The sequence below is a fragment of the Macaca nemestrina genome, chromosome 6 (genome assembly GCF_043159975.1).
Source record: "Macaca nemestrina isolate mMacNem1 chromosome 6, mMacNem.hap1, whole genome shotgun sequence".
In the NCBI taxonomy this organism is placed as follows: Eukaryota; Metazoa; Chordata; class Mammalia; order Primates; family Cercopithecidae; genus Macaca; species Macaca nemestrina.
This window is the reverse complement of record NC_092130.1, coordinates 176117612-176145167: the sequence shown is the minus strand read 5'-3', so window position 1 is coordinate 176145167 and position 27556 is coordinate 176117612. Positions and strand designations below refer to the sequence as shown.

The 27556-nt window shown below is 40.6% G+C and overlaps 1 protein-coding gene across 2 annotated transcripts in view; it reads left to right on the top strand.

The window, feature by feature from the left end:
- LOC105489455 (ADAM metallopeptidase with thrombospondin type 1 motif 16) overlaps positions 1-27556 on the top strand; it is a 181162-nt gene that overhangs the window by 23055 nt on the left and 130551 nt on the right. For both annotated transcript variants that reach the window (XM_011754286.3, XM_011754287.3), the window contains exons 4-6: positions 21077-21338; positions 25042-25241; positions 27043-27126. In XM_011754286.3, coding sequence (XP_011752588.2) covers positions 21077-21338; positions 25042-25241; positions 27043-27126 — 546 coding nt within the window. The remainder of the gene's footprint in view (positions 1-21076; positions 21339-25041; positions 25242-27042; positions 27127-27556) is intronic.

Genomic DNA, 27556 nt, shown 5'->3' with positions numbered 1-27556 from the left:
CTTCTTTCTCCAGTTTCAGCATTTCATCCACCCTTTGTCAATGATGTGGCTGACTCCAGGCTCTGTCATGTGATAAGGAGACATAACACAGCTGTCCTAGATCCAATGCACATATGGGTGAAACTGTAGAGTCCATAAGTATAATGGACAGTTAATTATCATGTTGGGCAAAGTATCGATAAGTACATAGATGTGTCAGAAGAGTCTGGTTGCTGTTGCCACCATGTAAGGTTGGATGCTGGTGGATAATTTCTTTTGTGATGAGCTAAATTTCCAAATTTCCATAATGTCTTAATTCACCTTCCATTCACACGTCCTTTCCACTATTTTTCTCTTCACATTAATACCATTCTTGTAGCCTACATTCACAGCCCTTACCTAGAAGAGTAGCTTTTGTCGCACTCAATAATATATTTTCTAGCACAGGAAGAGCAGACACATTCTTAGGCTTTGACCTGCTTCAGTTATGTGGGTCTTCACAAATGGTTCTTCTGCTTCCTGTAACTAGACAATGGCTGGGGCAAGGGATAGGGACTGTGAAAGTTTTATGCAAAGGGCATTATTTATCTCACTGTTCTTTTTCAACATACATATCCCTTTTCTCCAACTCCCAAACCAGAGCTTGGGAGAAAAACATTTTCTCATCTTTAGTGTACCCCAGTACCAAGGCATACTTGTAATCTAATTTCCATGTTTGGTGGTTATGGAGCAAGCCTATGGTGAATTCTGCTTTATTCCCATAGACATATGCACGTTAAAGTATGTGTCAGTGATATAATTTGAATAGTTTCCAATAACATCTGAAAATGTACCCATTATAAGTAGTGAAAATAATTGATATTGAAAAAAGCACCTACTGTATGCCAGGCATTTAAAAAATTTTTTAAGGCAGATTCATTACAGAAACTACTATTGCATTTAATTATATTAATATTATGAGAAACGTTTTTATTCCTATTTTATTTAAGGGAAATCTGCCAATCAGACCCATTATCTAACCTACCAAAAGTTGACGTCTAACAAGGGTGAGAGTCCGGAAACCACACCGTGGCTATGGGATCTCAGTGTAAAGGCTGAGCATTCGACCAGGCATCTGTATCTCCTCCCAGGAACATTCCCATGAGCATCCTTGGAGTCTAATTGATTGTTTGGGCAACACTGTGTATTGGCAGGAAAAGAGGAACTTAGATGTACAAAGTCTGTGCTTTTAATCACTTTGGTGCATGCACGGGGAACAGCTCTGCAATTCTGCGTGACCTTGCTGAGAAAGTCAGAATTCCTACGGAGAATTCTGGAGGACTTCTTTAACTTTCATAGCTCTGGTGATTATCAGCTCCCATGATTATATGATTGGGTGATGAAAGACCAGAGAGAGACAGACAGAGGGGGGCGGGGAGAGTGAGAGAGAGAGAGAGAGAGAGAAGGAGAGAAGGGAAGGGAAGGGAAGGGAAGGGAGAAGGAGAGGAAGAGAGAATAAGGTAGACAGACAGAGAAACACATACATTTAAAGCATTTTTAAATCAAAAACTAATTGAAAGAAGCCTACAGAGATTTCAAATCCTGGAGAGTGGATGGTCTCCTTAGTTCAGCTTGATTCACAGCTATCTGGAATTCTGCGTTTATTGTGGACATAACAGCAATAGTTTCAACAGCATTATTTCCATTTAATGTGGCCAAGCCAAAAATGCTTCTGGAGAATTGATGGAAAGGTGACTTCAGGGAGCTTTGTAATAACAGCCACCACTGCCTGACCAAAAAGGGTGAGGGTCTCACCTGCAAATTGCTGAGAGAATAGGTGCTGGGGCATTTTTATTTTTTTATTTACTTATTTTGTGGAGAAAAATATGTAACTTGCCAGGAACCATCCTTGTTAATGAATGACATGCATACACACTGCTATATAGTGATTTTAGAAAATTCATTTTAGAAACCTTTTGTTTTGCTAAATTATTTTATTGGGTAACCTAAGCATAAATAACTTCACTGCCTGCTGTGGTTTGGCTGTGTCCCCACCCAAATCTCATCTGAACTGTAGTTACCACATCATCTGATGATTATACAATTTGAGCTAGCATCCTGAAAGATCAGTCATAATTTTCTAATCCCCATGGGATTCTGACATGTATGAGAGTACATGCAGTCATATATACAACTGGGACTAGAGTTTATGAATGGTCAAATTTGGTAGCCACAGCAACAGATGTTTAAGGTAACGGCCTGGGGTGTTCCATGTGTAAGGGAAGTTACGTAGAATATGAGTATTGGTACAAATTATCATCCTCAGGCCCTACAGTGCAAAAGCCATGACGAGGCCATGTCTTCTGTCTGGGTCAGTGAACTTAACGGACAGTTGTTGTACTCACTATTGCTTTCTATATTTATCTATTGCCATCAGAAAATTTCGGTATATAAGGTCAACTTGCTTTAGAATAAGGAAATGTCAGTGATAACAAACTCCACATAAAGTCAGATTGTGTCCTAGCAGTCCTTTGGATACGTGGTGGACACCCCACTATACCATGCTTTCCTGCAGAGGCCGTGTCCTGCTCCCTGACTGTGGGGCCAAGGAGAAAAACAAACACAACAAACAGAGCTCAGGGTGAAAAGGACCTAGGCCTTTGTGACCCGTGTGGTGTGTCCCAGTGTTGAGTTTATGAATCTTACTAAACGTGTCCTTTATCACACCCTACCCACACCAGCTGAGGCAGAATATTCGGGGAAGGAAGATCTTCTGAGGTGATTCTCACAGACAAGAGTTCTGAGGATCATGGGTGGATATGCAGAAGGTGGCAAACGCCATAGATAACCCTCAACCTACCAGTCCCGTTTTCAGCGAAGATGCATTCAGTTCCTATTGTATGCCCACAGCTGGGAACCCACAAGTGAAAATATCTCTGACCTTCCATTTCGGGTTGCGCTGTGCAGTGGCAGCGTGGAGGAGGCGGGAAACTACTGGTCTCAGATCGTAGCTGCCTTTAGAGTGGCATTGCTGAAAAGGAAGGAAAGATTCTTTTCCACAGTCTTGCCATGTTCTGCATAAGTCAAGGGGAGCGAGTCTGGCACACGCTGCCTTCCTGGCACTGGCTGCAGTCTCTCAGCTTTCTTAGTTGCCTGTGTGTTCTTTCGTAAGGAATCTAGCCCTTTAGTCAGCCTTCTGAGTCTTTGTGCTGCGTTGTTAGACTGATTCTCTTCCTAGGCTACTCTCTCTGAATGACAAGAGCACAACGCCCTGGGCACCAAGGAAGCACCACGGTGTGGAGGGAGTGGCTGGAGCAGATGCCCGCCAGCCCTGGGCTCACCGTGTCCTGGTCACCCTCCAGGGCTTCAGCTTTGTTCTATTTTCTGAATACTTTCACGGAGGTATGATTTACATAACTACTCCTCACCACTTGAAGTGCACAGTTCAGTAATGTTTTCGTAAATATAGAGTTGTGCTACCTTCTTCACAGTTCCATCTTAGATTATTTCCAGCACTCAGAAAGCACTCACATACCCCTTAGCAGTCACTCCAGCCCCACCCCAGCCCCAGCAACCACTCGTCTGCTTCCCACCTCCAATGCCTTTTTTGGCCATTTCGTAGAAATGGAATCACACAACGTTGGATCCTCTGCTCCAGCTTCTTTCACCAAGTGTAATGTGTTTGGATTCATCCACGTTGTGTCTGTCAGTACTTCCCTCCTTTCCATTGCTCAGTGGCGCCCCATTGTATCCCACTGTGTTTATCCATTCACCAGGTAATGGACATTTGGATTAACCGAGCTTCAATTTCTTATCTACACAAATGCAGCTGCTAATCCCTACCTTGCAAATCTGTTCCAAGGATTATGGATAATATAATAATATGGTTTAAAATACCTGGGACAGAGGCAGAGGTGTAGGAGGTGGTTAATAGGTGAATGCCGTCAATGTTGGTATGACTAAGAGAAGAACTATTAATATGATATAACCTTCCTGCAACCTGAATCCTGAAGAGCATTGTTGTGAGAGACTACATATCAACAGCAAAACCGGTTGGGAGAAGTACCACTAGTGTCAGAATTAAATAAAGAAAACAGCTGATTCATGAGCTAAGTGTCAACTTGATGAGCTCGGCATAGAATTGACCTCAGGCTGGCAGCCTGCTGTGGCCAGAGGGAACGGCACCATGGGGTCGCACACTGGGATGGAGTGAGTGTGAGTGCAAAAACGTGGGTGAGTTCAGCAATGGCTTCTAGGTCCAGGTGACAACCCCTCAGGACCCATGGCCTCTGGAGAAACAAATGTGCGTGCCTGGCTTTCTCTCGCCCCGCCTGCCAGTGCGGCCACCTCCTCTGCCCTTATTCAGGCAATAGCTCTCCTGAATCAGCTGCGACTCTCTCGCACTGCCCTTGGCCTTTAGGTCATTTTCAACAGCACAGAGTCCTGCACCCACTTTATCTCCTGTCTTCCACAGGTCCCCACACACTGCCTGTATTCTTTAAAAATATGTCCTGTAATCTTGATTGATAGCTCTAAAATATCTTTTTTTTGCCATCTTTGAAGTTTGTTTATTTAATCTACACAGTCATCCTGTGAAATAGTTACGGATTTATCCTCTAATTGCAAATATAGAAACTAGATCTCTGGACATATAGTTACTCTGTCCCCCTGCCGCACTCACTATCTCACACACACACATACACACACACAGAAATACACACACATACACACACATACACACATACAGACACAAATACACACACATACACATACATATACAGACACACACACAGACACACACACACACATACACACATATACACACACATTCACATACACACACATACACACAGACACACATAGACATACATACACACATACATACGTACATACACACATACATACATACATATACACAGAGACACATACATACACATACACACACAGACACATACACACACATACACATACACACATACATACACACACATACACATGCATATACACACATGTACACACATACACACACATACACACATACACATGCATATATACACATATGTACACACATACACACACACACACACGGAGCTCATGTCTTGAAGACAGGAAAAGTCAGAACTTGCACCAGCTCTACGACCTCAGAAGCCACCCCTGGCTCTCCAATGGCCACTGTGTGGGCCACAGACCTGGGTCTAATATGAGCTTTACCTTTAAGAGCAATGTGGCATGGCTGGAGGGTCCTGAGCCCCCAGAGAGCCTGGGGGGAACCAACACTGGCCAGGGGAGCACTTTCTGGGAACCTTCCCGCGAGGGGGGGTGCTGGGCTGTATTCCCAGAGACGTTGCTGCAAGGTTGTAAGTAGAGTGTGATCTGGTTTATAAAGCAGCAGGTAAATAAATACATTGTAAGGGGGTCCAGAGTGATAGCAGCCAGATGACAAGTGTTGCTCTCTGAGGAAGAAGATGGTGATGTCCCAGATGGCACAGAAAACCCCAAAACTTGGAACTGTCCCTTCTGCATGATGTGCTGGAAGATAATTTCCAAGACAGTGTTTCCAGTCGGAAAACAAGGCTCTGCTGAATTATTATTTTTAATTGGTGAAAGTATCATATGTGGATATTTTGCAAAGAACACACATGTCAGTGGCTGTCACGTGGAGTTGCAGGTCCTTGCAGCGTCTCTTCCCTCCGCCGGGCCCAAGGCCTTCCCTTCCTCACGCTCACAGTCAGCTGCTCACTTCATCAAAACTGTCACTGAAATAATAACCCTATTTAATGATGACCCTACCTGATGACCCTATGTAAAAGTCAAACCCTTTTTCCTGCACTCGGATGTCCCTTTTCATCCAGAATTGTAGATTTCTTTTCTTCTTTTTTTGTAGTGCTCATTACCTGTTAACTTCTTTTGAGAGCTTTGCATTTTATGATGACTACTGTTTATTATCAGTTCCCCCACCCACATTGAAACCTAAGCTTCATGAGCATAAGGATATTTGCCTAGTTTATCCATTGTTGTGTCTGGATTGTCTAGTAGAGTGCCTGTCTCATAACAGGCAGTTCACGAATAGTGACTGAATGACTGAACAAAAACACTGCACTCCCTGGGTAAGAAAGACTGAGTCTATTCCACAATATGGAATGAGATTCATGCCTAAATATGACATGGGGTGTCTTAGGTCCCAGGAATATATTCAGCCTTTTGACTGATGATCATTTCCTTCAATCTCTCTCTTTGTGTCTTGGGAACCTACAGGTACAGGATCTCAAAATCTAAGTTTTGTTTGTTCTTAGTTCAGATGCTTTTGTGTCAATCAAAGCAGTCTTATTGATTAATCAGTCTAGGTTGGCGTGTTCTAAATATTTTAGCGGGGACAGTTTTACAAGGGTGCTAGTGAGTGTGATTTCTTAGATTGCCCCTAACTGGGCTCTGTGTGCTACTCACAGAAAAATATTGTAGCCACTTCTCCTTTGTCTAGCAAATTAGTTTTAGAAAGCTTTCAAAGATGTGTTAATTACCCAGGGTTCCATAGCCTTGCTCTCCACTAGCGCTTTGCCCTGGGATACAAATATCTGTGCTGTTCAGTACGGTAGCCTCCTTCCGCGTGTGGCAGCTGAGGAGTTGAAGGCCTAAATGTTAAATTTTATTTGATTTTAATTTATTTAAACTAAATTTGAATACCCATGTGGGGCTATTCAGCAACTGGAGAAGTGAGTTTTTAACTGTATCCGATTTTAATTAATTTAAATTTAAATATGCATAGCCACATGTGGCTCATGTCTACCGTGTTGAACAGCCCTTCTGGAAGGCTTCCTCTAATAGACTTAGATCCTTTTAGTATGTTGGCCTGAAAGATGTCATAGAATTGAAAAGCGCAGCAAATATAACTACAAATGTAACAACAAATTCACTAACGTAAAGTAAGAATACTTACTATGATGACATTTAATCTCCAAGAAAAGTTCCATCACTCATTTTAAATCTCAGTCATATATCATCTATTTTCTTGACTTTTTAACATTTTCATTCATTCCACTTTTATGAGACATGTCCATTTTGGTCTAAAAATTAGCTCTTGAATTGTCTTGACTCCTTTAATATTTACATTGTCTTACTCTTTTACATCTTTACTTATCCGGAATTTATTATTATTATTATTATTATTTTTTAAATTCCTTTCTGGTTTGTGGGTGGTCATTCTTTGCACTTTTAAAAAACTCTTCAAGTTAATGCCTAGTTTATTTATTTTCTTTACTTTTAATTAAAAAAAAAAGCATTCAGAACTTTAAATTTCACTAATTGCACCATAAGTACCTATCACCATTTTTATTGTACACAGAGCCCTTATTTTCCACTTCGTAATTAACTAATTATTATAATCTTCTTTTCTTTTTGATCTAGTAGTTACTAATCAGCAAGGAGCAGCTAACAAGCTGGGTCAGGAGCATCCTAACACATTGAATCTGGGATAGACCCTGAGCCCTGGGTTCCTCCCAATGGTACTGTGCGGTGCCACTTCCTCGATCGCATGAGGTAGCAATACATAGCATGGGTATCCTATGGCATGGGGACTAGATGGTTTGAGATTTGACTTCTCACTTCCTGACGTGGAAACTCAGGTTGATTGTTTAACCTTCATAGGTATCAGTTCCTACAGCCTCTTCACAGGTCTACAGCAAAGACCAATGAACTAATGTCTGTGAAATGCAGTTCCTTGCATAGAAGACAGGCTCAGTAAATGGAAGTTCTATTTACTGATTGTTACCATGCTCCTTCTGGCAACATTTCTTGTTTCAATGTAGGAGGAAATACTGGTCTATGGAAAACATTCATGCTTAGCTGCTATGAATTCTCACAGAAGGCCCCTCCAAGTTTTGTTAAATGCCCAGTGAAGGCTAAAGAGGGACATAGGAGGACCCCCATATTTATTCCTCGTTGCTCGGCACATTCAGTCTCCTGGAGTTTTGTTTTGCATGTCAGTTGTCCTATCTGGGACCACTCATGACTGGAGGTGAGCTGTGGAATTCCTAGGTGGGCCTCAGCTGGCTTCAGTATCATCACCTTCCTTGAGCCTTGCGTGCCCTGGTCCTCCTCTGTTGCATCTGACAGAGCCGTTAGTGATTTTCCTCCACATGGCTGGTTTGCCTTTCTGCAGCATTGATTCTCACCATTAACATTTAATCACATGATTGCTCACTAGGTGTACTGGCTGCATCTTCATAAACCAATCACAGACTTCTTCTGTGGCTCCCTTTTGAGTGAGAAGCAGGTCATCCATGCCCAGTGTCTGCTGAGAGGGTGCTTACTGAGTTCCTGTTCTCGTCTGCTCATGTGCCCTCGGGTTCTTGCCTGGACTTGTGCGGACAGCAGAAATGGATGTCTACTCCCTGGAGATGTGTGTCACCTCCTAATTTGATTCTGCTGAACTAATGCGAGGCACTTCACCTGCATCTCTAAATATTGGGTCATTGACTATGCTGGAGAATCAACATCAGCGAGTGAGGGGGAGCTGTTCACGAAAATCCACTCTACTCATTGGTTATCTTGCAAATGGCACGACACTTACATTACTTTCATTTTTGGGTCAAATGTACTTCCAAGGACTGATGTACCACACTCTCTCTTTTCCTCCCCCATCACTGGCCAATTCTATTATGCCTAATAGAAGGTGAGTATTTAATGGCTGGGCAGCCACTGTGACCACATCAGAGAATATTTCCCATGCTGTAGCAAGTCAGCTTCCCATTCTGTACTCCAGGTGGTGCCTGAACCATGAGCAGAGTTGACAGGGAAAGCAGCCTTTGCTTTACTAGTACCTCTGGTTGCTTATGCTGCTTCCACTCAGAGGACAGAGAGGGCCCAGTAAATGATTGTGTTTTTCAGTCTATGGTTTTTGGTTTCGTCATCAAGAAAACTGCCTTCCTCTTAGGGCAGAAGTTCTTCTAAACCACGGTGTCCAAACCTGTGGCCACCTTTGTTCCAGTTGCACATCTTCTTCTTGCATATTTTTAATGGGCAAGAGATGATTTAACAGCACTGCTAACAAGCTACTACGATTTCCTAGATGTGTACACTGAAATTTGGGGGACATTTCACTTACAGAAGTAGGATTGAGGACGCCAGTTTTCAAAATGATGGATATGAAAAAAAGTTGATGAGTTTATGATGTGTAAGACGCTGAGCAGATCATGAAATCTCATACCATATTACTTAACCCCTCCACATCTAATCCTTTCACTGAGTTTTCCCTGTTTGGAAATGTGTGTTCAGAAGAACATTGAAAAACTGGTGTTGGACCCAGGAGAGCCACAGAAGGAAGAGAGGCTTACATTTATGTAAAAATGTTATGATGGCTGGCCAAAAGATATTTGGCATGGAAGAAAGAATAGTTAAGTAAGACATGACTAACTGCATATATTGAAAAATGTTTCACAGAACCGTGATTAGAATTTGACCTGTGTAGCAGCAAAGATAAAGGCAAGAGAGTTAACAGATTTCAACACATTTTTTAAAAAGAGAATGTTGCTCAATAATGTTATCTTTCTGAGAAATCAGTACCCAGGCGGCTAACAAGCTAAGTCAGGAGCATCCTAACACATTGAAGCTGGACTAGACGCTGAGCCCTGGATTTCCCCCTGTACTGTGCAATACCGCTTCCTCCATCGTGTGAGGTAGTGATAGATAGCATGGTACCCCCATGGCATGGGGACTAGATGGTTTGGGTTTTGATTTTGAATTCACTCACTTCCTGGCTTGGGAACTCTGGTAGATTGTTTAACCTTGGTAGGCATCAGTTCCTGCAGCCTCTTCACAGATCTACAGTGAAGACCAATAGACTGATATCTATGAAGTGCAGTTACCTGAATAGATGGTAGGCTCAGTAAATGGAAGCTCCATTAATAAGTATTACTGTGTTGCTTCTGGCAACATTTCTTCTTTCATGTAGGAGGAAATACTGGTCTTCAGAACATGTCCATGCTTAGCTGCTTTGAATTCTCACAGACAGACAATCCCTCCAGTTGTGTTAAATGTCCAGACAGGGCTGAGGAAGGACCTAGGAGGAACCCCACATTCATTCCTCATTGCCTGGAACATTCAGTCTCCATGAATAGCGTCAATTCTGAAACAGATTTAGGCAACACCTTATTTTTAGAGATTTTGTAATAATTTTGGATAATTTTTTAAAAATTTTTTTTCAAAATGAGTTTCATACATCAAAATCAGCTTCTTTTTTAAATTAATTTTTTTATTTTTTAAATTTGTATTTTAAAAATCATTTTTAATTTTTATGGGTACATGGTAGGTGCATATATTCAGGGATTCATGAGATATTTTGATGCACTGTGTAATAATCACACTAAAGTAAATAGAATATCCATCGCCTCCAGCATTTATCGCTTTTTTGTGATACAGACAATCTAGTTCTACTCTCTCAGTTATTTTCAGATGTATAATAAATTATTGTTGACTGTAATCACCCTGTTGTGCTATCAAATACCAGATCTTATTCATTCTATCTAATTATATCCTTATACCTGTTAACCAGCCCCCATGCTCCCAACGCCGACACACACACTGTCCTTCTCAGCCTCTAGTAACCACCATTCAACTCTCCAGCTCCACAAGTTTAATTGTTTTAATTTTTAGCTCCTCAGAAATAAGTGAGAACACGCAACGTTTGTCTTTCTGTGCTTGGTTTATTTCATGTAATATAATGACCCCCAGTTCCATCCATGTTGCAAATGACAGGACATCATTCCTTTTTGTGATGTAATAGTGCTCCATTGTGTACATGTGCCATGTTTTCTTTATCTATTTGTTTCTTGTTGGACATTTAGATTGCTTCCAAACCATGACTTTTGAGAATAGTGCTGTAATAAACATAGGAGTGCAGACATCTCTTCGATATCCTGATTTTCTTTCTTTTGGAAATGTACCTAGGAATAGGATTGCTGAATCCTATGGTAGCTCTATTTTTGGTTTTTTGAGGAATCTCCAAATTGTTCTACAGAGTGGGTATACTAATTTACATTCCCACCAATCGTATATGAGGATTCCCTTTTCTCCACATCCTCACCGGCACTTTGTTGCCTGTTCTTCAGATAAGAGCCATTTTACTGAAGTGAGAGAATATCACATTGTAGTTTTGATTTGCATTTCTCTAATGATGTTGAGCACCTTTTCATATACCTGTTTGCCATTTGTACGTCTTCTCTTGAGAAATGTCTGTTCATAACTTTCCCCTATTTTTTAAATTTTATTTTATTTTTATTTCTATTTATTTATTTCTTTATTTTTTGAGACAGAGTCTCAGTCTGTCACCCAGGCTGGAGTGCAATGGCATGATCTCAGCTCCTGGAAATCTCCACCTCCTGGATTCAAGCAATTCTCCCGGCTCAGCCCCCGGGTAGCTGGGATTACAGGCATATGCCATCACACCCAGTTAATTTTGTATTTTTAGTAGAGACGGGTTTCTCCATGTTACCAGGCTGGTCTTGAACTCCTGACCTCAGGTGATCTGCCCGCCTCAGCCTCCCAAAGTGCTGGGATCACAAGCGTGAGCCACCACGCCCAGCCCTTTTGCCCATTACTAAATCAGATTCTTAGATTTTGTTCCTGTAGAGTTGTTTGAGCTCCTTATATATTCTGGTTGGTAATCTCTTGTCAGATGGGTACTTCGCAGATATTTTCTCCCATTCTGTGGGTTGCCTCTTCACTTCGTTGATTGTTTTCTTTGCTGTGCGGAAGCTTTTAAACTTGCAGTTATCCCATTTGTCCATTTTTGCTTTGGTTGCCTGTACTTATGGGGTACATTCAAGAAAAATGCCCATTCTAGTGTTCTGGAGAGTTTCCTTAATGTTTTAATAGTAGAAATCTGTCACTTCTTTGGTCAATTCCTAGGTGTTTTATTTTATTTGTAGCGATTATAAATGAATTTACTTTCTTGGTTTCTTTTTTCAAATTGTTCATTGTTAGCATATAGAAATGCTACTGATTTTTGTATGCTGATTTTATCTCCTGCAACTTTACTGAATTTATCAATTCTAATAATTTTTTGGTGGTGTCTTTAGATTTTTTCAAATCTAAGATTATTTCATTGGCAAAGAAGGATAATTTGACTTCTTTTTTTAAAATTCGAATGCCTTTATTTCTTTCTCTTGTCTGATTGCTCTAGCTAGGACTTCTAGTACTATTTGGGATAATAGTGGTAAAAATGAGCATCTTTATTGTGTTCCAGATCACAAAGGAAAGGCTTTTCAGCTTTTTTCTCATTCAGTACGACACTAGTTGTGGGTCTGCCATATATGGCTTTTAATGTGTTGAGGTATGTTCCTTCTATACCTAGTGTTTTGATGATTATTATCATGAAGGAATGTTGAATTTTGTCAAATGCTTTTTCAACATCAATTGAAATGATTTGGTAGGTTTTGTCCATCATTCTGTTCATGTGATGTACCACATTGATTGATTTGTCTATGTTGAAGCATCTTTACATCCCAGGGATAAATCCTACTTGGTCATGATGAATAATCTTTTTTGTCTTGCTGAATTTGGTTTGCTAGTATTTTGCTGAGAATTTTTGCATCAATGTTCATCAGGGATATTGGCTTGTAGTTTCATTTTTTTTTTTTTTTTTTTTTTTTTTTTTTTTGGTGTGTTCTTATCTGGTTTTGATATCAGGATAATACTGGCCTCTTAGGATGAACTTGGGACTATTCCCTTCTCCGTTTTTCAGAATAGTTTGAGTAGGAGTGTATTAATTCTTTACATGTTTGGTAAAATTCAACAGGAGAGCCATCAGATCCTGGGTGTTTCTTCCCTAGGAGATTTTTTATTATGGTTTTGATATTATTATTTGTTATTGGTCTGTTCAGGTTTTGGATTTCTTCATGATTCAACTTTGGTAGTCTGTATGTGTCTAGGAATGTATCCATTTCTTCTACGTTTTCCAATTTATTAGCATATAGCTGTTCACAGAAGCCTCTAATCATCCTTTGTATTTCTGTACTGTCTCCTTTGTAATCTCTAATCTTATTTATTTGGGTCGTCTCTCTTTTTTTTCTTAGTCTAGCTAAAGGTTCGCCAATTTTGTTTAACTTTTCAAAAAACCAACTTCTCATTTTGTTGTTCTTTTTGTTGTTTTCTTGTTTTACTTTCATCTATTTCTACTCTGATATTTATTTTTTCTCTTCTATTAACTTTTGGTTTTGTTTGCTCTTGCTTTTCTAGTTCTTTAAGATGCACCAATAGGTTGTTTATTAGAAGTTTTTCTACTTTATTGATGTAGGCAGTTATACCTATAAGCTTTTCTTTTAGTATATTTTTGCCTTATCCCATAAATTTTGGTATGGTGTATTTTTGTTATCATTTTTTAAATAAATTTTTAATTTTCTTCTTAATTTCTTCATTGACCCACTGGTCATTCAGGAGCATATTATTTAATCTCCATGTGTTTGTATAGTTTCCAAAATTCCTCTTGTTACTGATTTCTAGTTTTATTTCATTGTGGTTAGAAAAAATACTTGATAGAAGTTCAGGGTTTTTAAAATTTTTTAAGATCTTTTTGTGGCCTAACATATGGTCTATTCTTGAGAATTATTCATGTGCTGAGGAGAAAAATGTGTATTCTGCAACTATTGGATAAAATGTTATGTAAATATCGTTAGGTTCATTTAGTCTATAATGCAGATTAATTCTAATGTGTCCTTGGTGATTTTCTGTCTTGATAATGGGCGTTGAAATCTCCAGCTGTTTTTTCATTGGGATCTATTTATCTTTTAGCTCTAATAACAATTTGCTTTTTATATCTGGATGCTGCGATATTGAGTGCATATATATTTACAATTGTTATATCCTCTTGCTGAACTGACCCTCTTATCAACATATAATGACCTTCATTGTCTCTTTTTGTAGTTTTGGTCTTGAAATCTATTTTGTCTTATATAAGTTTAGGACTCCAGCCCTTTTCCTTCCCATCTGCATGGAATATCTTTTTCTATTACTTTATTTTTAGTCTATGTATACCTATAGGTGAAATTACTTGTAGGCAACAGGTCATTGGGTCTTGTTTTTTTCTCTTAATCCATTCAGCCACTCTATGTCTTTTGACTGAAGAGTTTAGTCTATTTACATTCAATTTTATTATTGATAAATAAGGACTTACTCCTGCTATTTTGTCATTTGTTTTATGGGTTTTTTTGTGGCTTTTTATTTCTTTCCTTCTTGTCTTCCTTTTAGTGAAAGTTATTTTCTCTGTGGTATGTTTTAATTTCTTGCTTTTTACTGTTTGTGTATCTTTTTTTTTTTATTTCAGGTTACTATGAGATTGCAAATAATATCTTATAACTCATTACTTTTTTTTTTTTTTTTTGAGATGGGGTCTCACTCTGTCCCCCAGGCTGGAGTGCAGTGGCGTGATCTTGGCTCACTGCAAGCTCTGCCTCCTGGGTTCACGCCATTCTCCTGCCTCAGCCTCCTGAGTAACTGAGACTACAGGTGCCCGCCACCACACCCAGCTAATTTTTTGTATTTTTAGTAGAGATGGGATTTCACCATGTTAGCCAGGATGGTCTCGATCTCCTGACCTCATGATCCGCCTACCTCAGCCTCCCAAAGTGCTGGGATTACAGGATAACTCATTACTTTTAACTGATGACTGCTTATCAGGATTGCATAAACAAACTAAGAAACAAGCAAAGAGAAAACTAATAAAAATTCTGTGCTTTAACTCTGTCCTCCTGCATTTAACTTTTTGTTGCTTTTACTTGTATCTTACTGTATCATGTCTCAAAAAGTTGCTGTAGTTATTATTTTTGATGCTATAGTTATTATTTTGATGATGCTGTAGTCTTTCTACTCAAGATATAACTGACTTACAAACGTAATTACGGTATTATAAAATCCTGTGTTTTTCTGTGTATTTACTATTTCTAGTGAGTTTTCTACCTTCACATGATTTCTCTATTGCTCACTAATGTCCTTTTCTTTCATATTGAAGAAATCTCTTTATCATTTCTTGGATGACAGGTCTGGTGTTGATTAAATACCTCAGCTTTTGTTTGTTTAGAAGTCTTTATTTCTCCTTCACGTTTTAGGGATATTTTCTCTGCATATATTATTCTAGGTTTGGTGGAAGCTTCTGTTTGGCCATCTGGCTCTGCCTTCTTAATATTGGCTTCTCAGCAGGCTTGTGCTGTTCCTCACTCACAGCTGGCTGCCTCCACCTGACCCTCCCCTTGACACCACAGGCAAGGACAATGCTGAGAACGTCCTCTCTCCCACTGAAAAGTTTCCTTCTTGCACTTTGGGTTTGAGAAGTCCTGTGCGCCTGTGTCCTTCCCTTCTTAGAAAACCCTAAGACATGGGTAAAAAGTATTTACCCCTAACAGAGGATCACCTTTCACTCCAGATTCCTTCTTCAGCCAGGGATGGAGGAAGTCACAAATATCATTTTCATCTAAGCTCTAATCAAAAGTTATATCACTATGAAGATTAGCTTGTAGAGTTTGGCAAGAAATCTTGGTAAATTTAATTAATGTCCAGGTGAATTATATGAGTATTAAATACTAAAAATATGAGAGCTCTTCATGCTCTAAGAACAAGGCCAGAAATGTGAATGTTCTCAGTATTGTACCCTTGAGGCTTCAGTGATGAGATTTTAACATACGAAAAAAATCACTGCTTCTCCTAGTGAACAAGGGCCATATAGATACAGGAATGGTTTTGAGTAAATCCACAGTCCGTGATAATTTGGAATAACCAAGGATAATGATAGTGCATTCTTAAATTATACTATTAAATTATAGTCTGCTTTCTCTAGCCTTCTTGCTGCCATAGAATTCATCAAAATCTGATTGGCTGATGATTCAGGTGTGCCCAGCTGTGCAGAAACCATGGATGGGAGGCAGGTTGGCCATCTGAGACAGTATTTGTGGGGCATGTAGACAGTTGGCACTTCACCCAAGTCACACTTCTGCTGCTGGGATGGTTATTACACTGGTCCAGTTTAGCCAGGCCACAAGATCCAGGTAGAACTGAACAATTCCATCTATACCTTTATCCAGTCAACTTCCACATGACTCCTTCCCAGTCCTGCTTCTCCTTCATCCAGCCCTGCCTCACCCTTACCCCCTCTCCTCCTCATGCACAAACAACAGATATTCATGTTTTACAAATGTGTGCTGATGTCACTGTAGGAGGAACTGGGTTTTGTAAGAAACCAAGGACTGAGGCCTCTCTGATGGATTAGGATGATGGGAATAACTCATCACTGACAAGATTCAGCTTTAACCAGAAACTTTGTCAGAGTGTCCAGTGTCAAAACGTTAGTAGTTTGAGTCTATATATAAGCAACTGGAAAGTGACCAGGGACCAAGTTTACAGCTGAGCAAATGACTGAAATTATGAAGCCTGGACTTCTTTGGGTTTAGGACGATGTGTGATTCTTGTGACCGGCGTATCAGCCCCATTGTCCTTGAAGACAGAAAGGTTGAGTGAGCCCAGTGCCTAAGTCAGGTGCAGTGGAGAGAGGAGCAAAAAGAAACATACAAAATTTCTTGGAGAAAAAGGAAGCTTTTTGGTTTATTTAAACTTCTTAGAAAATTTTAGCCAAATTTTTGTTTTCAAGATATCACATATAATCACACAACAAGACTCACTGCGGCTTTCGGTGTAGGTTCCTATTTGGTTCTGAGATTGGAAGAAAATGAAAAGCAAAGCTTCACTTGGATTAAAGTTTGACAAAAGTTGAAACTGTCTAACGTTTCTGAAATATCACTAAGAAGACCTAGAATGCATAGAATATTCCCAAAACAAATGACACTTCAGGAGAAAAGATGGAGGAGAGTAAAAATGAAATCACTTGAAAATGAAAATGGCTCTTTCTCATAATGCCTCTTTCTCTTCTTTACTGTGTTTATTGATAGGTAGCTCTCATGAATAGGGCACAGGGTGTCACCTGAGACACGCTTAGAACTGGTTCACTGGGAGTCTCTCTCACTGCAGTAGAGATAGCCTCAGTGATTGGGCATTTATTCACTTCTTCTTAATTTCTATTTTTTTTTTTTTGATTCATGAAAACTTTAATGAGCAGTTTCTATGAATCTCAACAAATCACAATTAATACAAATCTACCAACTTTTAATTATGGATGACAACAAATAGACTACAGTAAACATCCTACTGCCAAGCTTCAATATTTTCTTTACTTACATTGCTCAGAACTAGCTTTTCCCAGCAGTAACACAGCACATATTCGTTCATTTCTTATGAAGGCAACATAAGCGTTTGGTGAGTTTTCTAATGTAAAATGATTTCCAGAATTGATCATGAGAGAGGCAGGCCCTGTGAGAACAAAGCCTGTCCTCTGCAAAGCCTGAAGGACTTGGCCTTTTCTGAAGCCTGGTTAATAATCCACCCGCCTGACATTCCAGTGGTTACTGTGAGCTACAGGCAGGTTCCCCTAGACATTTTGAGTTTCCAAACAAATATTCTTCATTCTGATAAGAAGAAAACATTAATCTTCTGCAATTTACCTTATCTTTTAGAATAGCTTGCAAACTAATAATGCAACAAGCTAATGAAGTAACTTTTTTTGTATTTTTATCTGTTGTTTATCAAGGGATATCAAAATATCAGTCTTATCAGTTACTATGCTCTATGTATTTAATGAAATTGGAGATTATTTAAATACTGAATATTGTGACTCAGACTAAATTATTAATGAAATAAGTATAATGCTTAACGACTTTGTTAAGGAAAATTCAAAAATCTGCCAACTGCAGTCGGACACCTTTGCCTGGGGATCTGGTCCTCTTAGCCTGGGCCACCCAGAATGTAGCCTTGAGCCTAGGGGAAAGGAGGAGATCGTTCTGAATAGGAAACAGCTGTCTTAGATCACAAGTGTGTAGGCCAGGAAGCCAGAAAGAGTGTAAAAAGCAAAGCAGCAAGTCAGAAACAAAATTGTGTTTGAGATGATTGTGGTGCTGGGTGCACCAACACTCAGGGCTTCAGAGGGATCTCCAACTGCAGAGTGAAACATTCCCCAGGGGCTCTCTGAATTATCAGAAGGAGAGCAAAGATCATCAGGGTAAAGTATGATATTTTACATCCTTCGTTTTATTAATTCAGCAAATCTTGTTTGAATGTTCACTAAATCATATACTTTAAGAATGTTAAGTCTTACAAACTCGTGACAAGTAGCTGTTCTTATATCTGCATCCTAGATGACAGAACAGCACAGAAAGGCTGAGTAAATCATCCAAAGTCACACAGCTAATAAGTATGAGAATGGGATGATAAATTCTGCAGTGTCCAATTCACCCGGCCATTGCCTTCTATCAGTCTGCTGCAACCTGCAGGGGGGATACTGAATCACGTCTATTCTAGGTTCTTAAAGAGCCAATCATCTTCTGAGGGGTGGTTTGAAAAGTGAGCAATTGTTTGCATATCAAAAAGTGCTGTTATTGTTTTAAGCCATGCATGGATTTTTCTTCTTTTTTGATTTAATACCTAAACTGGTTACCTTAGGTAATGGAGAAACGAATTGGGTAGCGTTATACAAGGTTGAACACATCGATGACTGCTTACGCTTCTCAGTTAGTTAAAATGCAAAAAAGTTGAAACCTAATTGGCTCTAACCATTATTTAATTTATTTCACACTTGGCATTCCCCGGTAGAACTGCAAAAGGTAAAGTGTTGTCGTGTCTTCGTTTAGTTCCCGAAGTTCTAGAAGGCCAAGAAGGTTCCAAAGTCATTCATGAATAGCACTGCAGGAAAGACTGCCTCTGCCCCCTCCCTCAATCCTGGGCATAAATTCCAAGAATTTCACTTTCCCATGGCTATGTGGTATTTGGGCCCCAGGAGGTCTACCTCCCATGGTGGTGCTGATGGCTTCACTGATAGTCTACCAAGCTTACCTTGGTCTTGCCTCCCCTCACCCCCAGTGGTAACATTTCAGCCAATGCTTCCTCTCCCTATATTTGATAAACCTGCTCTTCTCTTTCTTTTATGTCTCCCACCCCAAACCCTATTTTCCTTGAGAGTTGTGTTTGGCATTTTCTCAAGGTCTAGGAAATGCTCCTCCGTGCCTGCAGTTCACACTGTACAAATGCCCAGACTCACCTAGGACAGCCCAGCCCCACACAGGGCTTCACCACATGGACATTAATGCAAGGGAAGTCTCCCCACAACTCCAAGTAAGAATCAGAGACAAATTTAGAATGGACATTGGAAGCCGTGGGTCAGCAGCTGAGAATACCTAGTGAGTGTCTCAGTCAGTGTGCAGCACCAGATTTGTAAAATCACTGAAAAAATCGGCACAATAGTAATACTAATAGTTCAGTGTTGGAGAGCTCTAAATGGTACCCTGATGGGTACCATAGGAGTTGATTGCATTATAAAATTAGAGCAATATATAATAACATTTATTAGGAATTTAAAAATTCATTTATAATCCAATGATCCAGCAATGCCATTGACATTATTTTAAAAGAAGGAATGCGCAGACTTGAACTTGAGTAATGCAGAGCTATAAAAATGAAGTATAATTTTCCTTTTGCATCCCTCCTACTCAACTTTCTCCTCCTGAAGAGGCTTTTCCCCTCAAGATGGTTGTTGTTCCACCATCCAATTTGACTTGAATTTATCTTCAGTCATCCAAGAGAATTCTTTAAGTGTAGATACACAACTTTTAAAATGAACATAATTGAGAGCACACTATATACTCTATTATACACTTTTAACAGATTAATACCTTTTGGAAACCCCGTAGTATAAACCTTAAACTTACAAGTTCTGAATGTACTCTGATTTCATTCGAATTCTTACACTATATTTCCTAGCCAGTTGACCTTGAAAACATTACTGAATCATTCTACATCTCTATTTCTTCACCCATAAAACGGGGACACTGATACCTTACAGAACTTACCTATTGATGAGTAATCAATAGGTAGTATATAAAAAACGTGGGCCTCAGCTTCAGGAACTAAAAAACATGTTTAATTATAATTATCATCAGTACATAACTCCAATTTTTAGTAGTTATATAACCTCCAATTAAATAAATGGACTTTAAAAATTGATCCTGAATTTACTGGTAACCATTTAAATTGTTTCCTGTTTTTATTATTTTTAGTTTTGTTTTTGCTGTTTTGCTATTATAAACAATGCTGCCATACACATTCACACCTGGTTCACTGACATTTAAGAAATTCTTACAAGAAATATTTGGCGAGAATTCCCAAAAGTTAACCCCTGGAGTTGAACTGTGCACTTTAACTCCTAATGTCTGTAGTGCACAGATATATGGGCTGGCCCTGGGGCTGCCCCCCAAGTGGGGCCTCAGTTTACATTTCCCAGAATGCAAGATTGCCTGTTTGTCCTCAGGCTCACCAACAATCGTGCTACCAAGATCTTAAAAATATTTGTCACCCTAAAAGATAAAAAAGCAATCTGTCGATTTTGTCTCCACGATTTTGAACATTGCGTTTAGTCTTTTTGCTCTACAGACATTTTTAGTATTTTTATAAAATCACTGCTTTCCTATTTCCTTTAAGATCTTGCTTAGAAAAACCTTCCAGATTCCCCAAGAAAATTTTTTTATGCTTTCCTCAGGATTAATTTTGTGAAGTTACACTTTTCTAGAAAGTGTAACATTGGCTTTGTTTTCAAATTTGCTTTAACAGAGTTTTGCACATTACCCTATTAGGATTCTAATTTTTGTTGCTTTATCTGAGACCCCTCACCAACATGAATATTTAATATTTAAGTGTGCAGGTGTTCTTTCTTGCACCGTCATTCCTTTTGGTGTAAATTAACTGACTTTGGTATGCTGTGCACCCTCTGTCCCTTTCTCATTCCTGGAGTCCAGTCCTGGAGCAGCTCCACGCCGGCCTTTCTGCAGGGATACAGAGCCAGAGAGCTCAGGCTGTGTGTGAGGCCTTTCCCATTGCTAACTCTCAGCCGGGGTCTCTGAACCTTTCCAGTGTTCGCTCTCACTGGAGGGAAGAGCATGCTTCCGAGAGAATAATAACAAATGCGGTGCCTGGAGAATCGGCCCTGGCTTGAAACAGAAAGTCTAATTGTGTTATCTGTCTTTCCTTTTATTTTTTCCAGTCAGGCATGATACGAACAGAAGAGGCAGATTACTTCCTAAAGCCACTTCCTTCACACCTCTTGTGGAAACTCGGCAGCGCTGCCCAGGGCAGCTCCCCATCCCACATACTGTATAAGAGATCCACAGAGCCCCATGCTCCTGGGGCCAGTGAGGTCCTGGTGACCTCCAGGACGTGGGAACTGGCGCATCAACCCCTGCACAGCAGTGACCTTCACCTGGGACTGCCACAAAAACAGCATTTCTGTGGAAGACGCAAGAAATGTATGTAAGGGCGAATCTTTGCGTGTATTTAGTGATTCTGACATTTATGTAAGCTGATGGAACCTTGTACATTTTCTTCAAAGCATGTCTGCCACGAGGTGAAATTTATTGATCTGTCGTTGCTAAACTGAAGCAATGATTCCAGAGAGAGTCCCTTATCTGTAAGTTCAGCACGGGACGTCTCTCCATAGCAGATGGATGGATAATGGTAAATGATGTTTTTTAAGAACTCTTTCCTGGGCAGATTAAATGACACAGTGTGCAGAAGTAAAGAATCTACCAGACATCTTCAAAAGAACCCTGGCATCACTACTCAGTCCTTCTATATTTTTGAGGTTTCGATTTATTCAAGTCCACATAGTTTTCCTGCTGAGGCAATTCATTTATATGCCTACTTATATACATTACCACATCAAAAGGGCAGACTCAGTGTGACATAATATACCTACAATTTATCACCGAGGCTTTATCAAAGTCTTTTTTGTCATGACCATTTAGGAAATGACTTGTTATTTACATTTTAGGTAGAAACCTCTCAGAAATTCAGGAATCGAAGTGGGGTACTTTGTGGGATGTGCCTCACTTCCTTGAGCTCTCTCCTCAAACATCACTGGGTGAACCTTCCCCAGGAGCCTCTGGACAGCCCCTGCTCCCCCCAGCCCATCGTTTCCTGCTTGGTTGGTTTCTATGACTGCTCTACCCAGCACCCTGAATAGAGGCAGACCTGTTGCAAGTACTTAGTGAATCTCATTGAATGAGTGAATGAACAAAAATCTCTTGGCACCTACAACAACAGAATTAGTGCTTGTTAAGCCGTCAGTGCCTTTGCGTCCTCCAAACCCATTTCATCCTACCCCCAAAAGTCATATGCTGCATTCAGATGACTTGAAAACGTCACACCCAGATGAGCTTAGTGGGCTCAGGTGTAGGGAAGGTAGCAGGAAGAACCATGCTGAGAACGAAGGGAGGTGAGCAGGAGGCTGAGAGAGTTGGGAATCCTGAGGTTGGGTGAGTGTTTGAAAAGGGTGTGCATATCAGCAACAACTGCCCGAGGCTGCCTTGACTGGCAGGTCAGGACCCAGATGCATGCTGGAGGCATCCACAAGGTCAGAGCCAGGACTCTGCTGCCAGGGCTCATGGTGTGGGTGTGGTCAGAGCAGGACACATTCCATATACCAAGGAAATAAATGGCCCACACACCTGAATCTCAGCAGGAGAGATAGCCGGGCCGTCTTAACCGCTTTGACAGACCACACACCAGGCTCTTAAGCAGATGCTGCAGTGGACCTTGAAAACATCAAGCAATGCAGACCATTGTGAGAGGACTGTGATCCTTTCATTCCTCTCTGAAGGTGGTCACCATCACTCAGGCTGGTGGCACAGCTTAGGCACAGCTGTGTGTGCAAGGTGGTAGAGATGACCCTCAGTGGTGTCCACATCTGGGCATGTGTGCATAGGCATGTGAGTGTGTGTGTGTGTGTGTGTGTGTAGTGTATGTTGCCTTGAGAGACATTTCAGAATCGTAATAGTGGTGGTAAGTGAAAGGCAGTTATTTTAAAAAGGATACTAAACTCTATAATACAGTTTGTATTTGAAAAGTTTAAAAAAGTTCCCATGGTCTTCATAATAAAACTAGAGAAAGAAAGCTCAACAAAATGCCTCTTGTAGGTGGAGAACATTGGTGATTGATATCCTGCTGTTTAGTTTGCCACATATTTCTGTCCCCTCTGGGCTATGCTGGTGACGGTACTGCACTCCTGGGCCTCGAGTGGCCAGGGGCCATGTGACCAGCCCAGTCCCCGGAAAAGTGAGCAGAATCAACAGAATTGACAGCGGTTCTTCCCACTGGTGCGTGCATCTTCAGGGCCCTGTGTCACCTGTTCATGGATGCACCCCCAGGTCAGGTCCTCGTGTCACCTGTGCGTGAATGCACTGTACCCCCAGGGCCCCATGTCACCAATGCACAGATGCACCCCCCAGGACACTGTGTCACCTACGCGTGATGCACCTCAAGGCCTTGTGTCACCTGTGCATGGGCACATCGTCAGGGCCCTGTGCCATCTGTGCATTGATATTTCCATGTTGTCCCTGAGGCTTTTGGACTTTCCCTTGAACTCAGGGCAGTCCTGCTCTTCTGTCTTGGTAGAATTCACGCTTACAATGGTTCTTTCCTGTTAGAGTCTCCTGTTCCGAAAATGGGAGCCTTTTCTGTGTTCACTCAGGCATTTTTCGGTGGAAAAGGGCAAACAGAGGCAGGTTGATTTGCTGAAAACCAATAGTGAGGTTGGACCTCAGGCTGATTAGTGGACTGGCTGCCCTTCAGGTGATGGTGGGTGTGCAGCTGAGGCCTGTGTGTTCTGGGGACAATGTTGCAAGCTCCATAGTAAGGGGCAGTCCTTTGCTGAGGGGTTTTCAGAGCCAAGGCCCATGAGATCACCACCCCACGGAGTTTCTGACCCCTGCCCCCAATACTGAGGACCTGCAGCTGCTGGGTCCTGTGCTAACATGTTGTTTTCATCCTAAAGACATTTTTCCACCAGTGGTAATTAAGAACAAGAGCTCTAGGACCACACTGTCCAAATCTGATAGCCATTTCCAACCCTTTCGAAGGAAGGGGTGTGAGCAAGTCATGTTCCTCTCCTCTGCCTTCATGACCTCATCCTTAGAACCCCGTGCTCAGGCTAGGGTACAGACTGCACGAGTTACCCAGAGACGTCGCCTAGGGTGGGGCTCACACCTGTGGGCATTGCATAAACATTAATGGCAAATGATGAGTGCTCAATAAACATTAGCTGGTATCATTATTATTCTCCAAAAGCTTTATTTAGTTTTGGAAGTATGTTAGCAAAGGAAAATAAAATGTGTTGGATGCACTAGTCAAACAAAATAGCATCTGCTTACAGTATGCTCCTCGAATACAGTCTGCATAGATTTTGTGTGCACGCCACCTAAATATCTGGGCTTTTTGAAGTCCACTTTCACACGAAACAATTTTAACCACATTTTCTGAGGCATCCACTAAACCTAATTGTTTTCAATGTAGTGTTAACCTAACGATTATACATGCCAAAAATATTTTTAAAGGGATTACTTCAAGAGAAAAGTGTATGCTTTGTCTTCTAATCAAATTACATAAATATTTATGGTACTTTCTAGGAAATTAAGCTCTTCAGTGAAGTGGAGCTGCCTCAAGCATTTTATAATCCACTGGAAACAGTGTAGACAAGCTAGTTATGTGTCCAGACATTGAAATCAACTTTAAACATTGTCAAGTCATTAAAAGTCTTCAAGTAGGAAAACAGTGCAAGCCAGCCAGCTCGTGTTCTTGTAATTATTTGTTCCATTGCTTTGTCTTTGCAGAGGAATCTGTTCTACAAATCCCTATGCTCAAAGTTTTTGAACCCTTTTGCTACCAGATGCTAGGAGTCAGAGTCAAAGAGTGCCCTTTCTTGTTGTTTTAAATTAGGATGAAATTATATAAAGGGAAATACAGCCACGATTTCCATGACGCCTAGACTACATGAATTTTACTTAAATTTAGGGTGCTACTTTAATACAAGCTTCTGCATCACAAGGTTTTAAAGGTTATGTGGTTTTTATCATAAGCATTCATTTTTGAGACCAAATTTCTCTATGATGAGTTATGGCTCTGATTTTGTGTGTGACTTGTGCTTTCATTTGCCCTCCATATGTCCCTCCATAGACATGCCCCAGCCTCCCAAGGAAGACCTCTTCATCTTGCCAGATGAGTATAAGTCTTGCTTACGGCATAAGCGCTCTCTTCTGAGGTCCCATAGAAATGAAGAACTGAATGTGGAGACCTTGGTGGTGGTCGACAAAAAGATGATGCAAAACCATGGCCATGAAAATATCACGACCTACGTGCTCACGATACTCAACATGGTAGGATCGTCCTTCCAGTTGAGGCCATCTGTGTCATTGCACTTCATGGGGGGTGTGTGTGTGTGTGTGTGTGTGTGTGTATTGATGTTTCATATAAGAAACATGTGGATTTACTTGTTACCTGTGGATTGATGTTTCATATATGAGAAATATTTTACTGGTGATAACTCATTTAGTTTTCCATGCTCCAATGAAAAGAGCCATTTTCAGAACTTCATAGACTAATTCAGTAGGAAAAAATCATTTGACCCTCTCAATAAGCCTCTGTAAGCCTATGAGATGTTTTGGGCTTACTAGTGTCTATTTACTGGAAATATTTACTGGAAATCTCTAAGGGGATGCTGTAGTGCAGTAAATCTGATTATCAGCATTAGATGTGTGATTTTAGATGGCTCTATAGAAATGCCCAACTTTTTAGAAATATTAATGTTCAAATGCTAAATATAAATTATTTTATCTATAAAAACAGGGGGAAAGTGCAACCTTTTAGAATATCATCTCAGGTTAAATGTGTTTGTGTCTCAAATTGTCAGCTGTATTAATCACTGAAGAGTGATGAGAGGTATACTAAGCCTCATTTCATGTACGTGAAATCTAAGTAAGAGAAGACAAAATCTTGGGTCACCAAAGTGTGTTTTTAAGAATAGTTTTAATGACAATATTTTAAAAGTATGTCTTTACATTCTTCTGCCTCAATAAACAGAGTACCCCTGAATGTGCCCATCTTTCCATGATGTCATATGATTACTATGGCTAGTGTCATTTTTGGTAGACTGAACCCCTCGGTTTCTGGTCTCCCAGGAAGCCGAGGAGGCAGTGAAATAGAGCCACCTTCCCACCGCACGGGGTCGAAGCATTGCCCTGTTGTCCTCAGCAAACTGCTCTGATGTGTGGAAGTGTTTGCCACTCTTTTGTAGAGCTTTTCCAATATTTCCACAGCTCAGTGCCAAATCACTTCAGGTTGCATTCCATGGTAGTCGTGCTGTTCCTGCTCACCACCCCAAATGCCACTCTGGTCATTAATTTCCACTTCCATGATCTATCACCTCTAATGTTTGTGTCTTTCTCTCATCATCTCATTACCATGATTTTTTCCTTCTCTTTCTTGTATCCTCTTGGAATCCCGTAAGTGCACGAGTTTCCCTTGCACTTGTGGAATTCCTTGCCAGAAGAGCTTGAGAAGTGATTGGTTTCTGTAGTCATCATGATTAGCTTAAAATTCCTCTTTATATTCTAAGAGGAACACTTACCAACCCGCAGTCTTGTGATCCTTTCATAGGTGTTTAACAGTAAGAGGTGGACCCCACTCCCACCTGAAGCTTCGGCTTTTTACAGGGATATGATTAATATATCTGTCTGCTTAAAATACAAGAAAATTGGCCGGGCGCGGTGGCTCAAGCCTGTAATCCCAGCACTTTGGGAGGCCGAGGCGGGTGGATCACGAGGTCAGGAGTTCGAGACCATCCTGGCTAACATGGTGAAACCCCGTCTCTACTAAAATTACAAAAAAATTAGCCGGGCATGGTGGCGTGCGCCTGTAGTCCCAGCTACTTGGGAAGCTGAGGCAGGAGAATGGCGTGAACCCGGGAGGCGGAGCAGAGCTTGCAGTGAGCCGAGATTGTGCCACCGCACTCCAGCCTGGGCAACAGAGCGAGACTCCGTCTCAAAAAAAAAAAAAAAAAAAAAGAAAATTAACATTGCTCTGTCATTGAAGAACAAGAGCTTTGGATTCTAGGCCCATTAGTAAGTAGGGGGGGAAATGCCATTTATGGGGCTAACATGGATTTCCTGTCTTTTTCAGGTATCTGCTTTATTCAAAGATGGAACAATAGGAGGAAACATCAACATTGCAATTGTAGGTCTGATTCTTCTAGAGGATGAACAGGTAGTTTATCTTTGAAACTATCTACTCTTTCTACTCCCAGAAAAGTAAAGGCAAAATAATGCGTTTTTCTTTAATATAATTGTTCTATGGGTTCTTCTCTCTCGAGGGCAACAAGTATTTAATATTTTGTGTTTTACTGCAAATGAGTGTCTTTTCAATTCTTTTAAACTTTTTTTGGAGTTTTTGTGGGGTTTATTTTGTGCAAAAGTGGTAAGAAATTATCCTTTAATTGGCCTGTAAGAAAATGGCATGTAAAAGCTGCCTTCAGCATATAGGTGGGACACACACTACGAATACATAGCACACAATATATCTTAGCCATCGTGAGCTTTCAGGATGCCAGTGGCAATGAGCCCTTTCTGCTTTTTATTCGATTATCTCCCAGCTCTTAACCCTCACCATTTGCCACCATTTGCAGTCTGATATTTTT